Consider the following 22,698-nt stretch of genomic DNA (forward strand, 5'->3'; position numbering starts at 1 on the left):
GTCAGAAACAAATGCAACTAAAAGCCAATTCACTGAGGAAAATATGTGATTTTTTTTAATAGCCACAGATCTAATACTCTTTTATATAGCCAATAATATATAATAATTGTTAACATTTATTGAACATCTATATTCTGGAATTAGAAGGATCTTTTCAGTGTTTTATAGTTATTACCCTATCAATCTTCAGAGCAACCTTATGAGTAAGTTCCATTCCTATTGTTAACATGTAAAGAAATGCCACAAATAAATGCCATAAATAGTAAGATACTAAATCTCTAAGTGAGCAAAAGGCATGAAAAATAAAACTAATTACAAGAGAAAATAACATTGACTAATAAAATATAGAAACACTTTAAAAGCTATTCAGATTGGAAACCAGAGATGGTATTTTTGCTTACCAAATAAGTATTCGAAAGTTTATTAGCAGGGTAGAGAGCAAAGCTTTTTAATATAAGGTTCATAGAAAGGTGAAGCAGTACAACAAGTATAGACAACCTTTTCAGGAAGTTTGGCTGTAAAAAGGGATATTGTGAAGATGATATTGATTGCATTCAGGTATTTAAATGCTGATAGCTGGAAGATAATGGAGAAATTGATGATGCGGGAGAGGAAAGTTTTCTAGAACACAAGAAGACCCACCTCTTTATTTATTTATTTTTATTTTTATTGGGGTATAGTTGATTTACAATGTTGTGTTAGTTTCAGGTGTACAGCAAAGTGAATCTGTTATACATATACATGTATCCACTTGTTTTTAGATTCTTTTCCCATATAGGCCATTACTATAGGCCATTATAGTTCCCTGTGCTATACAGTTGGTCCTTATTAGTTATCTATTTTATATATAGTAGTGTGTATATGTCAGTCCCAATCTTCCAATTTATCCTTCCCCCTCCCCTTACCCCCTGGTAACCATAAGTTTATTTTCTACATCTGTAATTCTATTTCTGTTTTGTAGATACGTTCATTTGTAGCCTTTTTTTACATTCCACATATAAGCAATATCATGATATTTGTCTTTCTCTGTCTGACTTCACTCACTGTGACAATCTCTAGGTCTATCCATGTTGCTGCAAATTGCATTATTTCATTCGTTTTTACGGCTGAGTAATATTCCATTGTATATATGTATCACATCTTTATCCATTCCTCCGTTGATGGACATTTAGGTTGCTTCCATGTCCTGGCTATTGTAAATAGTGCTGCAATGAACATTGGGGTGCATTTATCTTTTCAAATTATGGTTTATATATCTGGAGAAAACCATAATTCAACCCACCTCTTTATAATGAGAAGGAAAAGAAAAAGGTCATTTGGGGTGCATGAAAATTTGTAGACTTGGTAGCAGAAAGTTGCTACCAAGCAGCTTCCCTTTTTTTAAAAAAATATTATTTATTTACTTATTTATTTACTTATTTTTTTATTTTTGGCTCTGTTGGGTCTTCGTTTCTGTGCGAGGGCTTTCTCTAGTTGTGGCAAGCGGGGGCCACTCCTCATCACTGTGCGTGGGCCTCTCACTATCGCGGCCTCTCTTGTTGCAGAGCACAGGCTCCAGACGCGCAGGCTCAGTAGTTGTGGCTCACGGGCCCTGTTGCTCCGCGGCATGTGGGATCTTCCCAGACCAGGGCTGGAACCCGTGTCTCCTGCGTTAGCAGGCAGATTCTCAACCACTGCGCCACCAGGGAAGCCCACAGCTTCCCTTTTAATGGCTTTTATCTGTGAAAGTGAGTCAATAAGTGACAGTACTGGACATCAGAGGTGAGTGAAGGAAGTTTGAAATAGCCACAAAAGAGTGCATATGAACAGATTATGCAGCATAGAAGAATTGTCCATAGCTTTGAGGCCTCAGTTGAATTTGTAGACTAAATGTTTACAATAGTGCCAAGTTTTGAAGTGGTTCTTCCAGCAGTATTCAACAGCCTGGTTATAGTTATAGAGATGAAAGTCAATTTGAATAGTACCTGGAGTTTTTCCAGACAGGTGTGATGGATGGAAAGTACATGATAATGGTGAGTGATGAATGAAGTGACGGATTATGGAATCAAAGCATCAGGAACTAAAGATGAGAGGAATGATGAATAAGGAGAATATATTGGGTTCAGAGCATAATGAATGATTTATTATTTTATACCACTAAGTCTGGAGTGGTTTGATACTCAGCAGTAATAGGTAGAACAAATACAGTAAGTCCCTGACATACGAACCTTCAAGTTGCAAACTTTCAAAGATGCGAACGTGTGTTCATGTCCAGTCACGTTAGTTAATTCACGTGTCTGGCATATATTGTCACGTGTGTGCATCCTCTACAAGTGGTTGTGCTTTTGTGTACTTTACAGTACTGTATAGGGTACAGTAGTACAGTATCTTTATTTCAAGCCCAGGATGTCTAGAAGTAAGTGTAAAAGCAGCGGTATATAGCCGATTGTGTTAGTTGGGTACCTAGGCTAACTTTGTTGGACTTAAGAGACAAATTGGACGCGCTCTCAGAATGGAACTCATTCTTATGTAGGGGACTTACTGTAAATATAAATTGCTAAGTAGAGAATAAACACTCAAACTGTAGCTATTATTAATTTTGAAGATGCATCTGAATTTTTGCCTTTTAAAGGGGGAAATTTAAATCATGCTCTGTTCATTATCATTGTCAGTTTTATATCACCTTGATTTCATTCCTTTATTTTTTCCTATCTCATTTTATCCTAATAACTGGTATTTAATAGAGGCAATAACTTCTTTTATGAATGACAGCTTGTGAAAATGTTTGTGTTAAATTAATTTTAAAGGGTGGAAAATATTCTAGATTCTCTAGCTGTTAATAATATCCTTTAGTTGATTTATGTATTTATTCACCTTTATCAAGCACAACATTCCAAGGTCTCAGAGCTCAGTTCCCAGGAGCCGGCCACGGGCTGGTCCTGAAAACAGGCCTGTTTTGGGATCTGAATGATTTGAGCAACCAGGGCTGCTGAGTTAACCCTTTTCTGCACAACCTTTAACCAGACTGATTAGAAAAAAAAGGAAATGAGCACAAATTACCAATATTAGGAATATAAGAGGGGTTCACTGCACATGTGTTAAAGAGCTTAAAATGGTAATAAGGGAGTAGTATGAAATAACTTCATTTCAATAAATTTAGCAGCTTAGAAGAAATGCATAAATTACTTGAAGGACACAAACTACCAAAGCTCACTCAAAAAGAGACAGATAACTTGAATATTGTATATCTTTTAAAAAAATGTGTCTGTGGTTAAAAACCTTCCCACAAAGAAAACCAGGTGGCTAGTTTTCTCAGCTGGCTTCACTGATAAATTTTGCCAAATTATTTAAGAAATCATAATAATTCTATATAAACTCAGACTATGCAGAAAGAGTGCCTACTTCTCCACTCTTTTTGGGGGCAATTATTAAGTACCCTAAAACAAAAACCAGATGAAGACATTACAGGAAACCTACACCAGTATCCCTTTTGAATCTAGAGCAAATATCTTCCACAGAATGTTAGGAAATCAGTCTTACATTATATAAAAAGGATAATATGCTGTGACCAGTGGGGTTTATCTCAGGAATATATCACAACATTTGAAAAAAGTAGTCGGTGTAATTTGCCATATCATAAGATTAAATAAAACCATATGATCATCTCAACAAATGCAATAAAAAGATGACAAAATTCGTCACCCATTCTGATAACTCTTAAACAAAAAGAATAGAAGGAAGCTTCCTCAACTTGATAAAGGGCATCTACAAAAACCTACAGGTAAAATTGTACTTAAAAGTAAAAAACTGAAAGCTTTTGCCCTAAGCTTGAGCACATCACCATGCATATTCATAATTGTGCAGGTGACCCTGACTAATGCAATAATGCAATTTTTTAAAAAGAGCATAAAGATCATAAGTGAAGAAGTAAAAGAATCTCATCTGCAGTTGACAAACTCTCTAAAAAGTGCTGTTAGAACTATTAAATGAGTTTAGCAGAATATAAAGTCCAAGTATAAACCAATTGTATTTCTATACCAGTAATGAATAACTTAATTAAAATTTAAAATATCATTTATGGTAGTAACAAAAATATGTAGCAGTCAAGGAAGAATTTATCAAAAAATATGTGAGACCTGTATACTGAAAATCCCCCAACTGCTGAAAGTAAAAACCAAATAAATAAAGAGATATCCATATTCATGGATTGAAAGAATCATTATTGTCAAATAATTATTGACAGATTATTATTATCCATTCTCTGAAAGTTGATCTATTGATTCAATTCAAAATGCCAGCAGACTTTTAAGAATTGAAAATATAATTATAAAATTTATTTGAAAATTTAAACAACAGACCTAGAATAGCCAAAACAATTTTGCAAAGGAAGAACAAAGTCAAAGGAATTTTGTCATCTGATTCAAAACTCTCTGTAAAGTTTTAGTAACCAAGACAACCTGGTATTCTCATAAAGGTGGATATGTAAGTCATAGATCAGAAGAGACTCTAGAAATCGACCCAAATGTGTATGGTCAATTGATTGTTGACAAAATTGCCAAGGTACATCAAAATGAGGAAAAGGACAATCTTTTCAACAAATGGTGCTGGGACAATCAGATATACATATACAGCATTACAAACTGACTATATCATGTTCAGAAATTAAATAGAAATGGATCAACGACCTAAAAAACATAAGAGCTAAAACTATATAACTTGTAGAAGAAACAGGATAAAACCTTGGTAACCTTGAGTTATAAATAGATTTCTCAGGATACAAAAGCATGAACCATAAAAGAAAAAAGGGATAAACTGGGTTTTGTGAAAATTCAAAACATTGCCAAGAAAATGAAAAAGTAAATTATAAATTGAGAGAAAGTATTTGCAACACACTGTCTGATAAAGTGTATTTAGGACATTTTAAGGACTGTCAGAACTCAATGATGTGAAACAACCTTACAAAAATGCGCAAAAGATTTGAACATTTAAGCAAAGAAGAGATACAGATAGCAAATAAGCACATGTAAAGGTTCTCAGGGTCATTAGTATTTAGGAAAATGCAATTTAAAAAAATGAGATACCATTATACACCTGTTACAACACAAAAAGATGAAAATTAACAATGTGGACTGCTGACAAGTGTGTTAAGTAACTAGAACTCATACATTTGGGAGTGTGACCTGGTACAGCCACTTTAGGAAGCAGTTTGACAGTTGTTTAAGAACTTAACTGTGTACTGACCATATAGTATATTAGTTCCACTAGTGGGTATTCACTCAAGAGAAAGGAAGACATATAATATGCAAAACTGGAAATAACTCAAATGTCCATTAATTGGTATATGGAGAAATAAAATGTAGTGTCTCTCCACACAATGGAATACTGCTCAGTAATGCAAGGGAATAAATTACTATAATCTCAACAACGTGTATAAATCCCAAAGCTTTAGGCTGAGTGAAGGAAACTAGATGCAAAAAGCTATATACTATATGATTCCATTTATATGAAATTCCAGGCAAGTCAAAATTACAGTGATAGAAAACAGATCAATGGTTGAGTGGAGCCAGGACATGGAGGGGTAGGAGTTTACTTTGTAAAAGAACATGTGGGGTCATGGGTGTTTAACATCATGATTGTGGTGGTGTCACAGCTGTATACATTGCCAAAATTCATTTAAGTATACACGTAAAACTGGTGAATATTACTGTACTTCACATAATTTATTGTTATGTGTCAAAAAGTGGATTTAAAAAACAAACCAAAGCAAAAATCCTAAATGAGGCACGGACGGTAAAGATAAAAGGATGGGCAAAGATATAATAGAACATGAACAAACGTATTTCGGACACTTTAGAATTCAGTGATAATCCATGAAATATGAAATACCATGAAGTAGACCTTTTTAAATTATAGTATGACAAAACTAGAAATCAGTAACAAAAGTTTAAAATTTATAAACTACTCGAAAATGTAAACACTATCTCATGAAGTTGTTAGCAAGACAAAGGAAATCCAAACCACAAAAACAGGAATTTAAAAAGTAATGAAACTATCAATTCAGTGCAATGGAATTTTGGGATGCTACCACAGATGCTCTGGGAATTGTATTTAAAATGATGTTATTAGTACAAAGGTTGACAGATCAGTGGAAGAGAGTAAATAAATAAATAAACGGAGCCTCATCTATTTAGCTTCCCCAGGGTTTTGTTTTCAAAACCATAATTCGTTTTTCTATTTCTAATTCTTGGTTATCTTTTTCCAGTTATTGGAGTGTCCTCACAGTTTTTATCGATTGCCACTACGTTTCTGGTTCCAAGAAAATAGAGAAATTTGCATTTGCCCCATTTTGACATAATGGAAATTCAAGGTTATTAGGTATGACTGTGTTCATAGAAAAACAACAAAAATAAGTTTCTGAAGAGATTAGCAATGACTTTCCTTGTGTGAGGGAACCCAGGATTGAACTTTGGGTCTTCTTTTTCTAAGTAATTTCTGAATTTTTTTACTATTTTTAATGTTTTGTTTTCTTACTGTTTTAAGTTAAGCATATATTGCTTCTAGAAAAAGAACATGTGAAAATAAACTTTTTTTTAAGAGAGAAAATATTTTAATTAGATTTGATTAGGAAAGATTTTTTTGAGGATATGGATTCAGAATTTATCCTTGAAGAATAGATAGAATTTGGAAATACATTTTAGGTAAGCAGAAGAGTCTTGGAGATGGTAAAATATTGGATATTGGGTTACTAGTTCTTCTAGCGTTTTCCCACCTTTTCACGTATATTAGATATTTTCTAACCACTTTCAAACATGAGGATTTTCGAAAATTGAACTTCAGTCTTCACTGGTAAGCTCGTCCATTTCTGGGAGAATTCTTCATTTTGGTATTGGCTTCCATCTTATAGCACTTCGGTTTTGCCCTTTCTGTTTTTTTATTTGTTTGTTTGTTTGTTTTTTCCTTTTGCGGCACGGACGCCTCTCACCGCTGTTGCCTCTCTGGCTGCGGAGCACAGGCTCCGGACGCTCAGGCCCAGCGGCCATGGCTCACGGGCCCAGCTGCTCCATGGCATGCGGGACCCTCCCGGGGCACAAACCCGTGCCTCCCCGCATCGGCAGGCGGATTCCCAACCACTGCGCCACCAGGGAAGCCCGCCCTTTCTGTTTTTGAACACATCTCTTAAGCTTTTATTTCTGTCGTTCGAAATTTTAATTCTAACATCTACTTTTTTTTTAATCTCATACTTTTGAATTTCTTCATTATATTCCACTTCTTTTAAATTATTTTATTTATGCTATTTATTTTTCTTCCTTGTTAATTTTTCTGTTTTATTGGATTTGGTGGCTTTTCCTTCATTGTGCTGCTTTCCTTCCGTGTTTGTTAGTTGTTAGTCATCTTTGTATTTGAAAATTTTTCTCCTGCCTGTTGGTTGTTTTCAACATAGTCTGCTTCTGCTGTTGGTGAGGGTTGTACCTACCTAAAACAGGAAGCCATATCTGTATTCAGCTGCTTTGGTCTCTGGGTGAAAGTCACCATGTAACACGAACGGAGGAGGAAGACAGAGCTGTCCCTCCCAACTCCTCAATTGGTCATCGTCAGGCTTGTCCCTCTTCCTGAATTACTTGATTCAGCTTCTCCAGAACCAGCCTTTTCTCTGGAGAAGTCTTTTCCTATGTGCTGTGGTTTTCTCTGGTAGTTTACTAGATCTAATCCTGCCTGGTTTTTTTTATCCTTGGGGAATTTCTCAAAATGTTTATTTCATTACTAGTAACATTCGGTTTTGATTTCTAGCCTGATTGTCTATTAAAAATATCTCTCATTTTAAATAATTTTGTTTGTAGAAAGAGGTACAGGTGCGTGCTTAGTCTGTCATTTGATCTAACTTGATAATATTTAATACTTAGCAGCATTTTCAGTGATACATTTGGACTAATTGCAGAGTAATCCTAGAGCTATAAACCTTTGGTTTTTGAATGTAATTATGAAGCAAGATAAATGACCCGTGTGTGTTTTCTATTGGGAAACATGAAATGGTTTAACCATGGCTCTTTTAGCATTTTCACAAATATCTAGATTAGAGTATGGATCATTCTGCCAAAGAGGAAACTAGCATTTGAGATTTGAGCAGTTAACTCACTTCTGAAAAGTCATTAAGTACTTTTTCCTTTGTTAACTAGTTAATTCATTTGACCTGAAGTTATTCTCAAGATTGCTAATCTAACGCTGGGAGAATAACTAGGAAAACGCTCATCAGATGCCGTAGAATGGTGTCACAGTGCTCAAGTAAAAAGTGAAATAATCCTCCCAGTATTACACATTGTGGAACACTTGTCATTATTTTTATCTTCACGTAACTAAACTGTGCTTAGCTGAAACTTTGTTATTGTATCGTCTTCTCCTAGCTTGATGCAGTCAGAAGCAATCTTCAGAAAATCAGAAAAACTAAAAGTGATGATATAAGTGCTGCTAACACTAAGAACCCAGGGAAGAACATGCGAGTCACTAAAAACAAACCAAGAGATCCGCAGCCAGCAACTGAAGATCCAGATAATGATGTTACTGTGGAGGACGGCAAGCAAGAAAAGGCAAATAAAAAGGTTATAAAAACAGCACTCCGGGTGACAACACAAGAAGTGGAGCCGGAAACTCCTGAGAAGAAGGCGGATGCAACACCCCAGAAAGCACGGACCAAGCCACTGCCAGGTGTCACTCGTGAGAAAAGTGAGAAGGCCGAGGAAGGAGAAAATAGTTTAGATGACGAAGAACTGATGCAAGCATACCAGCTCCAAGTAGCTGAAGAAATGGCAAAGGAGATTAAGAAGAAAATCCGGAAGAAACTCAAGGAGCAGTTGGCTTACTTTCCCTCAGAGACTTCCTTTCCTTCAGACACTTCATTGTATGATGACAAATTGAACGGTGAAAAAAGAAAAAAGAAAAAAAAGAAAGTTCCAATCCTGTCTAAATCTGAAACAAGGTATGTTACATTGATAAATATAAAATGTCCTCTTAAAAAAACACTATTATTTTCAGCTTTTGAGTGATACCTGTAGTTCTGTTACTGAGTCTAAGATCATACTGCTCGCCACATGACAGGCCAATAATCGAGAGATGAGTTGCTGGGGCAAGGAATGACGGCTTTATTTGGAAAGCTGGCAAACCGAGAAGATGGTGGGATCATGCCCCCAAAGAACCATCTTGCCTGAGTTAGAATTCAGGCTCCTTTCATACTAGAAGGGGAAGGAGTAAAGTCAAACACTTCCTGGTTCTCATCAGCCTCCAGAGGGGATGTGTTGATTTCTTCCTCCCTGCAGTCATTCACAGGTGGGCCTGGTCAGGATGTTTCCTGTGAGCTAAACAAAGGTATTTTAGCTTAATGCTCGTTACCTGGGAAGCAGGGCTCCCAGAGATGGGCCATTATGTATAATTTAAGCTTATAGGCAACATCCCTTTAGTGATTAACTTGTAATAGAATACAAAAGGTTCTTCCCTATTACATTTTCACAAAGAAAATGTTTAGTCCTCCTTTTGGACACATAGCCAGTACAATACTAACGGCTAACCTTTATGTGGCCCCTTCCTGTGTGCTTAATGCTTTACAAGGAATACATGCTTTTTCCCTTATAACAACCCTATAAGGAATAATATTATCATCCTGTTTTGCAGGTGAGGAAACTGAAGGGTTTAAGTCACAGAACCAGTAAGAAGCTGAGTAACCTTGGCAGTTTTGCCTTAAGAGTCTTTACCCTAACTATTCACATCTGCTTATTAAATAATTGAAACCTAAGTAGCCCCTTTATTGAGCTACAAATGCCTGTTTGGATATATGAAAATAACATTTTCCCCTTAGTTTACAAATAACGTTTACTCATTGTAGAACACACAGACACAGAGAGGAAAACAAAAGTAATCCAACCGTACAAAGATAATCACTATTAGCAATTTTGTATTCCTTTAGTCTTTTTTTTTGTTTTTTGTTTTTTTTTGCGGTACGCAAGCCTCTCACTGTTGTGGCCTCTCTCATTGCGGAGCACAGGCTCCGGACGCGCATGCCCAGCAGCCATGGCTCACGGGCCTAGCCGCTCTGCGGCATGTGGGATCTTCCCGGACCGGGGCACGAACCCGTGTCCCCTGCGTTGGCAGGCAGACTCTCAACCACTGCGCCACCAGGGGAGCCCTCCTTTAGTCTTTTTTTATATACAATGCTTATACATATATGCTTACATATACAGTGTGAGCATCTGTGAGTATATTCATGTTTATATGTCTCTCCTTGGGGAAAACAAGACAAAAAAAATCTTTTAACTGCTCTGATTAAATTTGTTTTTCATAATCTACATCTGGATAAACAGCTTGAGGTGGGAACAGTCTGTATTTGACTATTCTCTGGCATTCAGTGTCAGTTTCCCTTAATGTCCTCATCTAAAAATAATTCCCTTCTTATCAAAAGCTAGACAACCAGTTGTAGCAAAGAGAGGGCAAATAGAGTTGCTAACAGGGACACGTTAGTATATGAATTAGTTATCGGTTGCTGCATTAAAAAGTTACCCCAGAATTTAACAGCTCAAAACAACAAACATATTGTCTCACAGTTTCTGTGGCTCAGGAATCTGCACATGGCTTAGCTGGGTGCCTCTGACTCAGGGTCTCACAGGCTACAGTCAGGATGTCAGCTGGGGCTGCAGTCATCTCAAGGCTTGGCTGGGGAAGATCTGCCAAATGATGCAGCTGTTGGAAGACTTGGATGATCCACTGCTAAACTCACTCATATGGCCATTAGCAGGTCTCAGGTCCTGACTGGCTTTTGACCAGAGACATCAGGTCCTTGCCACATGGACCTTTTCACGTGGGCTACTCACAGCAGGGCCACTTGCTTCCCCCAAGCAAGGGCTCTGAGAGGGAAAAAGCAAGACCAAAGTCACAGTCTTTTTGGAACCTAATCTTAGAAGTAGCACCAATTACTTTTCCTATATTCTGTCTATTAGAAGTAAGTCGCTAGGTCCAGCCCACAATCAAGGAAGGAGATTACACAAAGATATGAATATCAAGAGGCAGGGATCATTGGGGACCACCTTAAAGGCTGCTTACTACAGTATACCATAAATCCTATTTCTTCTCATAACTACCATATCTATTATGAAGTGTAAGTCAATACTCAGTAAGATCAGTTCATGAGTTTTAAATAAAACCATGCTTTACATGACAACAGCATACAAAGGGTAATTGTTCTCTTTAAATAATAGTATTTGATGATGTGATAAAATAACATGCTTTCTGGAATGACTAGTTTGAGACATTTCTTTACTCTTTATTTCTCAACCTCTTTGTTTTGAAATATGACTAAATATATTGGAAGTCAATTTTTGATTATTAAATGCAGATTTCTTTTTTACTTGATAAATCACAAACTTTAATAGGCTGGTTTCTCTTTACAACTCAGTATGCTTCTAGGCTGCCACCCCTTGCCATTTAGTAGTTCATGTGATGCATATTTTAATTTTAATAATAGCCTTCTGAAAATGTAGTGACACACCAAACATTGGAAAACACAAATTAATTTTTACATAGAAATCAAAAGTTGACTATCTGAAGCCTCTTGAAAACAGAACAAACAAAATTAGAACACTTTTTTTGCTTTTAAATAAAGTAATTTAGAAATTTGTTCATTGTTTATTTACTTGGCAGTAGAGTGAGGATGATTTGACAATCCTATGTAAAAACAGATCCATCGGGCTTCCCTGGTGGCGCAGTGGTTGAGAGTCCGCCTGCTGATGCAGGGGACACAGGTTCGTGCCTCGGCCTGGGAAGATCCCACATGCCGCGGAGCGGCTGGGCCCGTGCGCCATGGCCGCTGAGCGGCTGGGCCCGTGCGCCATGGCCGCTGAGCGGCTGGGCCCATGTGCCATGGCCGCTGAGCCTGGGCGTCCGGAGCCTGTGCTCCACAAAGGGAGAGGCCACAACAGTGAGAGGCCCGCGTACCGCAAAAAAAAAAAAACAAAAAAAAAACAGATCCATCAATCATAAAATACAATTTCACTTTTCCCTGGAGTTTAGAGATGAGTTTAATGTGGCTCATGGGGTATATAATGTATCACCAAGCGTAACTGAGTACACATAATACCTAGTTTGGCAGCCAACCATTTTTGTGTGTAAGAAAATATATGTATCTCCCAGCAGGAAATAATATTGATTTTAGGATTATCTTTGCCTGTATTCACTGTTTACTTTGCTGCACAGTAATAATAATAATGGTACATTTCCAATGGCTTGAACTTGGATTATATTTGCAGTACATTGATCATCTCTGATGACCCAGTTGAAGGTGAACAAAAGAAGGAATCTCCAGTTGGAGCAGTTACTTCAGATTCTCATCAAGATGATGAAATAAGCTCAAAGGAACAAAATGTAGAAGACAATGTGCAAGATGACGCAAAATCCAAACCGAAAAAAAAGAAGAAGGCTAAAACAGGTTTGTTACCCAAATTAAATGAAAAATGTGTGCCTTGGTAAGAATAACTTGATTCTAGGACTGTTGGTCCTTAAAACTAAAGAAAATCTAGTTCCAAAGGATATAATTGAAAAAACCCAATATAGAATATTTGGTACTTATTCTTGGATTCGTCCAGATTATAACATTTATTTTTAACTGTGGACCTCTGTGATGAGTTAGTCTTACTTGAGTCATCTCTAGTTAACGACTTGATTCACCTCTAGAATGACATTGACTTTGTTGTTGCTATTGTGGCATAGAAGATTTCTTCTTTATGTTATTGCCCCTAAATAATTAAGACTTACAGCACTGAAAGCTATAAAATGGTCAACAACCGATAAACATTTCAGATGTTAAAGCTGCATCCCTCTGTCAAACATGGTATCTTCACAATTTCTCCTAATTCAGCTTCTCTCCTTCCTGCCCACTTTTCATTTTACCTCTTGCTTTCTACCTTCCTCTTTACTCATTTCATTTTTCTTATTTTTCTTTACTTATTCTTGCCTTTCTTCTGCTTGTTACATTTCTTTTTTTTTTTTTCTTTTCAATTCCCATTTAACTGGCCAAAAATTGGGACTAAAATAGGCAATTTTAGACTTTATGGTACTTATTCATTAGATGATGCAATTTATGGTGTTTTGTGGTTCCATAATTAATTTTTTAAAAAGTAAAATGTACATGTTACAAGTATACTACTTAGTGAATTTTCACAAACTGAACGTGTCTGTAAAGTCATCATCCAAATTAAGAGCCAGAGCATCATTAGCACCCAGAAGCCCCCACAAGTTCCCTTCCTGTTCATTATCCTACAGGAGTAAACTCTGCCTTTTCATCGAACACATAGCCAATTTTTCCTGGTTTTTCTGCTTTAATATAAATAGAACAATAAATACTGTGCTCTTTGTGTCTGGCTTTTTTTGCTCAAAATTATTTTTGTGAGATTTATACTGTTGTTGCATGCACTTGAGCTTATGCATCATCAGTCCTGTATTTGTACTGTATAGATACCCGTTGTGTGACTATACCACAATTAATTACCTATTCTGTTGATGGACATTTGAGGAGTTTCTAGTATTAAGCGATTATAAATAAAGCTATAATGAACATTCTGTTCACATCTTTGGTGAGCACGTGTATACATTTTCCTTGGGCACATTCTTGGCATTCTTGCTATGCCATAGAGTATGTATATTTTTCACTTTAACAGGCACTTCTCCCTTTCCAAACTTGGGTTACCAATTGATACTAGCAGTATTTGAGAGCTTCCATTACTCTACATCTTCACCAATATTTATATTGTCAGTGTTTTAAAATTTTAGTGATTCTTAGGAGTGTTTAGTGATTATTCCCTGTTGACTTTGATTTGATTTCCATGGTAACTAGTGAAGTTGAGCATCTTATTCATGTTAATTGACTACTTGGATTCCTTCATTGTAAATTTGTTCACATCTTCTGTGTATTTTTTTAAGAAATGGAATTGTCTGCCTTTTTCTAATTAATTTGTAAGAATATTTTATATAACTAGATAGCAGTCTTTTCTCAGATATAAATACATATATATATTGCAAATATCTTCCCACTCTGGGTTTTATCATTTTTTTCCTACTGGTATCTTTTGAAAAATGGAATTTAAAAATTTTATATAGCCCAGTGTATCCATTTTTCCCTTCGATGTTAAGTGCTTTCTGTGATTTTAGAGATCTTTCCCAAGTCGTGAAGATGTTTCTCTGCATATTATTTTCTAAAAGTTTTTTTGTTTCACTTTTCACATTTAGATTTCCGGTTTATCTGGTATTGATTTTTAATAGTGGTAGTGGTCCAGACCCATTTTTTTCTCGTATGAATATATAATTGACCTAGTACCATTTACTGAAGAGAGCTTTTCCTCTGCATTTCAGTGTCACTTTTATCATAAATAACATGACTGTGTAAGTGGGTCAGTTTTCACTAGTCTCTATCCTTAGATGGTTTGCACCAACACCACCACCATGTCTTAGTTCTATAGCTTTATAATAGGTCTTTCTGTTAATAATGATAGTTTTATTGCTTCCTTTTTAGTTCTTATGTCTTACTCCTTATTCTTACCTTGATAACACTGGCTAGGACTTTGATTACAGTGTTAAATAGAAGTGACAATAACAAGTATCCTTCTCTAGCTCTCAGCCTTGGGGAAAGCTTCCATTATTTCACCACTGACTGTGATGTTTGCTGTAGGTTTTTTGGTAAATACCTCTTATTGGATTAATTACTGGCTATTCCTAATTAGCTAATAGTTTATTATTATTATGACTAGATACTGAATTCTATCAGGTGCTTTTTCTGCATCTATCAACATAATCATATTAATTTTCACCCTTTTTTCTATTAATGTGGTTAATCGTTACTTGATTATTAAGCCATCTTTATGTTTCTGGCAGAGGTGGGGGGCACCCACTTTGTTGTGGTGTATTAGCTCTCTTTTTAAAAATCAATTACTGGATTTGATTTGCTGATACTGTGTTAAGGATTTTTGTAACTGTAGTCATGAGAGAGATTGGTTTGTACTACTCTTTCTTAAAATACACAGAGTTTTTAATATCAGGGTTTTGGTGGTCTCAAAAGGAATTGGGAAATACTTCCCTTTTCAATTCTCTGTAAGTATTTGTATAAATTGGTGTTACGTCTTCCTTAAATGTTTGAAGAATTTACTAATAAAGCCTCTTAGGCCAAGGTTTTCTTTGTGGAAAGAATTTTAAATCAGATTTAGTTTCTTTCATAAATACCAGACTCTTCATATTTTCCATTTCTTCTGTCAGCTTTGATAGACTGTATTTTTTGAGGAATTTGTCCATTTAATATGGATTTTCAAATTTTGTATGTCTATAGTATCTGAAAGGGTACCCCTTGATATTGGTAATTAGATTCCCTCTATTTCTTCATTAGTCTCAGGATTTTCAATTTATAAATACTTTTAAAGGACCAACCTCTAGCTTTTATTTCTATTATACATTTGTGTATGATTTTGGTAATTTCTTCTATTATTTCCTTTTTTCTACTTTCTTTGGGTTTGAGTTGCTGTTGATTTCTAGCTTTACAGGTGGATTTTTTAAGATTTCAGTCTTCCTTTGTATGCATCTAACACATTAAGTTACCATCTAAGCACTACTTTATCTGCATCCCACAAATTTTTGATATGTTCTATATTCATTATCATTCCATAAAAATATTTCCTAATTTCTATTTAAATTTCTTTGGTCATTCATTATTTAGAAGCATATTGTTTAGTTTCAGGCAGCAGGTGATTTTCTAGTTATCGTTTTTTTTTTTTTTTTTTGGTTTTTATCTTCCATGGTTGTCAAAGAACATATTGTGAATGATTTCAATCTTTAGAATTTATCACAGCTTTCTTTATGACCACCTTATGATCGATTTGGTAAATATGCCACGTGCACTTGAAAAGAACATGGATTCTGATGTTATTGGGTGCGGTGGTGTCCTTTGTATATCACATCAAGTTTTGTGTTCTCATCTTACTGATTTTTTGTTTTTGTCTGCTTATTGTATTGGCTACTGAGACGAGTATTAAAATTCCCACTATTATTTTGCATTTCTGTTTTTATTTCTGTCATTTTTTTCTTTATATATTTTAGAGCTATGTTATTGAATATATATACGTGCTTAGGATTGTTATATCTTGCTGTCAAATTGACACTTTTATTATTGTCTTAGTTCATTCAGGCTGCTATAACAAAATACTATGACTGAATGGCTTAAACTATAAACATTTATTATTCATGGTTCTGGAGGCTGTGAAATCCAAGATCAAGATGCCTGCAGATTCAATGTGGAAGAGGCAAGAGAGCTCTCTGGGTTCTCTTTTATAAGGGCAGTAATCCCATTCATGAAGACTCTACCCTCATGACCTAATCACTTTCTGAAGGCCCAACCTCTTAATACTATTTCATTGAAGGTTAGGATTTCAACATATGAATTTTGGGGAGTCATAGGCATTCAGTCTATAGCAGTCATTATGCAGTGTCCTTTATCTCTGGTAACCATTCTCCCTTAAAGTCTACTTATGGTCTGAGTTTGCATAGTACATTTTTTCCCTTCCTCATTTCTCCAGCATCATCCACAGTGTACCCCTAGGTGGTGCCAACCTGGTTGAGAAAGGACAGCCTTCAAATCTGTGCTTGGTTCATGGTCTCCAGGTCTAGGCAGGGCTTGCCAGTACTTCATTCCTCTACTAGCCCCTAGGCTCCCTGTGTGTGCCTTCTTTGTACTTCCTTTGTTTGGGCCACAGTATGTCTGTATTCCTTTCCTTTTTGACTTCACCTCTTTTCTTCTCCTACTCCAGCACATGTGGGGTCTCAGCCCCTAGGCTGTGAACTCCTTGGGGACAGGTGCCCAATAAATGTGAAGTGCTCTTGTGCCTCCCCCAATATCCTCTTGTTTGCGACCTTTCTGTGTCCTTATATTTATCACCTCACTGTTAGTTTTTCCATATGACCTAAGTGTTTTTTTTTTTTAATTTTTATTTATTTATTTATTATTTTTGGCTGTGTTGGGTCTTTGTTTCTGTGCGAGGGCTTTCTTTAGTTGTGGCGAGCGGGGGCCACTCTTCATCGCGGTGCGCGGGCCTCTCTTGTTGCAGAGCACAGGCTCCAGACGCGCAGGTTCAGTAGTTGTGGCTCATGGGTCCAGTTGCTCCGTGGCATGTGGGATCTTCCCAGACCAGGGCTTGAACCCGTGTCCCCTGCATCGGTAGGCGGACTCTCAACCACTGCGCCACCAGGGAAGCCCTGACCTAAGTGTTTTATGTTCCTTATTCTCCTTGCCTTCTTTTGAATTATTCAGGTCACTTTAAAAATTTTGTTCCCTCTATTAACTTATTAATTACACATATTTCTACTGTCTGATACCCTGAAGAACATTAAGTTTATTCTTGACTTATTATAGTCTAATACAAACTAACTCCCTAACAAAATACACTTCCCCGACACGACTAAAACATGAGAATAGTTTGACTCCATTTGGATTTTGTCAGGTGCTTTCTTTCTCTGCATCTATCCCCCCTCCTGCCTTCTAGGTTCTTATCCTGTATTTTAGGCCTATATATATTTTAAACTTCACAGATGTTACAGTTACCATTTTGTACAGTTGGTATTAATTTATATTCACCCCCAAATTTACTTTTTCCTTTATTTCCATTTTTCCATTTTTCATCTGCTTGAAGAATTCAGTTTATTCTCTCTCTTAGTGCAGGCCTGCTAATTCACTCAGATTTTGTTGTGTTAAAATGCCTTTACCTTCATTTTTGAAGCATATTTACTAATATATAATTTTAGGTTACAGGAAATCATACAGTTGTCTTCTGGCTTCCATCATTTTTGTTCCCAACTGCAGTCTTATTTCTGTCCCTTTGAGGGGACTGTTGTCTTTTTTTCCCCTCTGGCTGTTCTTTAGATTTCCCTTTTGTCTTTGGTTTCAACGTTTTATCATGCTATGCCTAAATATAGCTTTGATGGAATTCACCCTGCTTAGAGTTTACTGATTGATATCATTTATCAGTTGTGGAAAATTCTTAGTCATTATTTCTTTAAATATGGCTTCTTCATCATCCTCTCCTGTTTTTCTAGATTATAATTGCACAAACTCTTTTGAGATTGTCCACATGTTTCTTATGTTTCTTTTTCCCCCATATTCTTTTGTTTTTTTTTCCATTATGCTTTGGTTTGGATATTTATATTGATTTTTCTTCTAGTTCACTAATAATGTCTTCCTTTGTGTCCAGTATGCTTTTAGACACATCCATTGAATTCTTAATTTCAGACATTTTTCAGTTCCATAATGCCTGTTATTTTTATGAGTTTTAATTCTCTGTAGAAAGTCTCTATTTTTAAAAATAATTTTGTCTGTCTTTCCTGTGCTAACTCCAGGCTGAATCATCTGTGGGTCTGCTTCTGTTTTCTGTGTTTTCTCCTGGTTATTGGTCATACAGTCTTGCCTCTTTTATGTCTAGTAACTTTTGTATTATATGCTGGACATGGTGTATAGAATCCCAGAGGCTCCAGATGATTTTATCTTCCACTAGAGAGGGTTTCCTCTTTCCACTTTTAGGCAGACAGGGTGGGCAACTGATTTCAACTAATCTGAGCTAAGTCAGATCTGGGTTGCAGTTTTGGTAAGACTCTATCTCTGATTTGCCCTGTTCCTAGGATGTGCCCTTCCAGGTGTTTCAGATTGAGGGCCTGGCAGGTATTTGTCTTGTCCACTCTAAAAGACTTTGGGAGATTCAGTTTTGCCTTTCAGAGGTCTCAGCTTAGTCCTTTAGCCTTCTGCCCCATGCAACTTCAAATTTTGGCAAATGTCTTGAGGGAGAGACTGGCCGTGTGTTTGAGGCCCCTGAAGTCTCCAATTTTGTCACTCCAGCCCTGCGTGAATGCCAAAATCTCTGCTGGTTTCTCTGTCCCCCAGTAGGGGCCTTCTGCCAGGGGGTACGCCTGGATTCTCAACCTCTAGATGCGCCCAGAATTGGTAAGTGACCCCAGGTGAAAAGTGGCTGTAGGCATAAAATGACCATGCCCTCCAGGGCTTCCTCCTTGCCTGTTTCGTTTCAGGCCCCTCCCTCTGGTGGGTCATTGTTTCCTAGTACCACAAGACTGGGAGATTTTACTACCTCTTTAGCCTCTCACGTTGGCCTTGTGTTTGAGGCTGATTTTATCACTTAACCCCATGCGCCCACTAAAAATTTTGCTGGTTACTCTTTCTCCCAGTAGTGACCTTCTTCTTGGGTCCTCTGCTCATATGCTAATCAGCAAATGTCCCCAGACACTGAAACAGTTGCCAGTCCATCAACTTACCCCCGATTGATTCTCCCTCTCTGGAATTTTAGTCCATCTACTATACATTGTTTCTCTACTTTTCTGATGCCTTTAAAAATAAGGTTTTCAAAATTTATTTGGCTTTTTCAAGTTGTTGTTACCAGAAACATTGACCTGCAACATCCTACTGCATCCTACCCAGAAGCAGAAATTTGAGTGATACATATTCCACTTAGAAAATTTCTAAATGAAATTACTTTTTTGTCTTTGGCTCTCATTTTTTTCTTTCTGTGTTGTTAGTCCTTGTTAGGGAAAAAAAGAAAGATACCTCACCCTATTTTAGTGCATTAGTAAATGCAATATTTACTCTCAGAGTGTAGTCTGCTATTATCTGGCTTTTTCTTTCTTTTTCCTTGAAGTGCCTTTGTTAACAAAGACAAATAATCATGGATCACTAGGATTAGATAATCTGTAAATTCAGTGTTTATTGTTGAGTATATTGTTATGGGAACAATTAATTATAACATTGATTTTCTTCCATGCATGTAGTTTCAGATGATAATGAAGACACTGATGGTGACGGTGTTCATGAAATAACAAGCCGAGATAGTCCAGTTTATCCCAAATGTTTGCTTGATGATGACCTTGTCCTGGGAGTTTACATTCACCGAACTGATCGGCTTAAGTCAGATTTTATGATTTCTCACCCGATGGTGAAAATTCATGTGGTTGATGAGAATACTGGTCAATATGTCAAGAAAGATGACAGGTAATTTTTTAAATTGTGCAGCCAACCCTTGAAATTGAAACTGTCTACCATAGAAGTCTCTTTTCTGCCATTGACAGTCAATGGGAATAGAGCTATATATAGATGTGTATTAGAGAATGGTATACTAATTGTAGGTGTTCATCAACCATTGATATTGATCAGTATGTTTTATAGAAGAAATGGAGAACATGTGTTAATTCAGTAATTCATTTTAAGTGAAGGGGAGTTGAGAGAGTTTCTCCCAAGCTTAACTTTCATTGTATGGCATTTAACTTGCATTGTAAGTCATCTGATGTGGCACTGCTTTAATTGTCTCTAACCTCATTTTTTTCTTTTGAAGTTAATATGTTATCTGTGCCTCAGATGAGACAAATGTCTTGAATTTAATTTTTCCTAATATTAATTCTATAGCTAATACGTGTTTGAAGGCCCAAATAGGAAGTATAATATTGATAAAATAAATGACAGTACTAGAATTCAAAAAAAAGTGTTTGTTTGGAAAAATGGCAGGCCTGGGAAACTTGAAAATTATCAGAAATGTTATTCACTTATTCATTTGTCTTGGAGCATACAAAGAAAATATGACACACCTCAAAGTACTTACAATCCTGTTGTGATCATTTTGTTATTTAAATCTAATGTACTAATTTATCACAAACTCATTTAAGATTCTGAAGGTGTTACTTAATTCCAGCTTTGTATGCCAAAGGTGTAATCACACCTCTCACTTTATGTGTAAATAATAAAGTAATTCTATGAAACTGACTGATAGTATGTAAATACAAGATGAAACTAAGATACTACTACTTTTACGTCGTATAAAATTTGTAGTTTTCTAGATAGACAAAATTTTTTTCCTTATGTATCATGGCTGTTTATCATCTTGAACACTATCACTCTATTTTTTTCTTGCCTTAAAATTGTAAAGAACTGTGTTAATGGAAGTATCTTTTCTGAACAGTGAACGGCCTGTTTCATCTTACTATGAAAAGGAGAATGTGGATTATATTCTTCCTATTATGACCCAGCCATATGACTTTAAACAGTTAAAATCAAGACTTCCAGAGTGGGAAGAACAAATTATATTTAATGAAAACTTTCCCTATTTGCTTCGAGATTCTGATGAGAGTCCTAAAGTCATCCTGTTCTTTGAGGTATGAATTGAATAGAGCAGTTTAAACTAAATTTTAGTTAATATTTTAATAGCACAGATATAAGCTATTATTTTAGTAGATCAATAATACAACAAAGTAGTGTGAGAATTTGACCTCTAGGAATAATGTATTTGTAATGTGCTACGGAGATACAAGTAATCGTGTCTTTGCTGAGCCTTTACTAGTACAAGTAGTTAGCCATTTGATTTATTCTGTATTATTTAATCCTTACAACAATGCCATGACTATTCACTGAAGTGATGAATCTAATCTATGTCTAAGCAGCCTTCCATTTTTAACCCTCTTCACAAAGAATAAACTCATTTAACTGTATCAGACTTCCTAAGATTTTGTATACTACTAGGAGAAATAAAGAAGAAAATACACAGATCGCTTGACTAATACAATGTATCATATAACCAAAATGAAGTAGAACTTCTTAGATGTCAAGGGTTAGTGGAGGGTCATAGCAGTCAGGGAAAGCTTTATGGAGTAGAGCGCCTGTGAGCTGACCTTTTTTAAAGAATTAAATTTATTTAAACTAAAAAAAACCCAAACCAGTTCACCTATTCTCTTAACCCCCACCCCCCGCCCCTAGCAACCATCAATCTGTTCTTGTATCTATTATCTTGGTTAGTTTATTTGTTTGTTTAGATTCCACATATTAGAGAGATCATACAGTATTTGTCTTTCTCTGACGTATTTTACTTAGCATAATGCCCTTGGGATCCATCCATGTTGTCACAAATGGCAAAATTTCATTGCTTTTTATGGCTTAATAATATTCCATTTTGTGTGTGTGTGTGTGTATGTGTGTGTGTCTGTGTGTCTGTGTCTGTGTGTGTATACCACAATTTCTTCATGCATTCATTCATCAGTGGACATGTAAGTTGTTTTCACATCTGCACTGTAAATAATGCTGCAATGAACAATTTTGCATTAGGGTTTTTGTGGGTTTTTTGGATAAATGCCTAGAAGTGAAATTGCTGGATCATATGGTAGTTCTACTTTTGATTTTTTGAGGAACCTCCATATTGTTTTCCACAGTAGCCTCACCAGTTTACATGCCTACCAGCAGTGCACGAGGGTTCTCTTTTCTCTACATCCTTGCCAACACTCGTTCTAATCTTTTTGATGATAGCCATTCTAACAGGAGTGAGGTGGCATCCCACTGTGGTTTTGACTTGCATCTTTCTGATGATGTTTGATGTAGAGCATCTTTTCATATACCTGTTGGCCAGATGTCTTCTTTAGAAAAATGTCTCTTCATATCTTCTGCCCACTTTTTAATCCGATTATTTTTTTACTGTTGAGTTGTAAGAGTTTTTTACATAGTTTGGATATTAGCTGACTTATTATTTCTAATTTTTTACTGCAAAGGAAATGAAGGCTCAAAGTATAAAGTGATTATCGCAGAGTTACTCCAGTTTTAGATGAAGGTAATTAGTATTTAAAGATAATTTGAATCTAAAATATCACATTTCTTTTCCCTACTTCATGTTATCTCTC

At 36.1% G+C, this 22,698-nt stretch overlaps 1 protein-coding gene across 22 annotated transcripts in view; it reads left to right on the top strand.

Moving 5' to 3' along the window:
- AHI1 (Abelson helper integration site 1) overlaps positions 1-22,698 on the top strand; it is a 219,174-nt gene that overhangs the window by 11,033 nt on the left and 185,443 nt on the right. For 19 of the 22 annotated variants that reach the window (XM_067701993.1, XM_067701992.1, XM_067701996.1 and 16 more), the window contains exons 5-9: positions 8,379-8,950; positions 12,264-12,442; positions 18,875-18,979; positions 19,816-20,035; positions 20,997-21,189. In XM_067701993.1, coding sequence (XP_067558094.1) covers positions 8,379-8,950; positions 12,264-12,442; positions 18,875-18,979; positions 19,816-20,035; positions 20,997-21,189 — 1,269 coding nt within the window. The remainder of the gene's footprint in view (positions 1-8,378; positions 8,951-12,263; positions 12,443-18,874; positions 18,980-19,815; positions 20,036-20,996; positions 21,190-22,698) is intronic. The other 3 variants (XM_067701997.1, XM_067702007.1, XM_067702008.1) reach the window with 1 other exon arrangement.

This window comes from Pseudorca crassidens, chromosome 13, assembly GCF_039906515.1.
Source record: "Pseudorca crassidens isolate mPseCra1 chromosome 13, mPseCra1.hap1, whole genome shotgun sequence".
In the NCBI taxonomy this organism is placed as follows: domain Eukaryota; kingdom Metazoa; phylum Chordata; class Mammalia; order Artiodactyla; family Delphinidae; genus Pseudorca; species Pseudorca crassidens.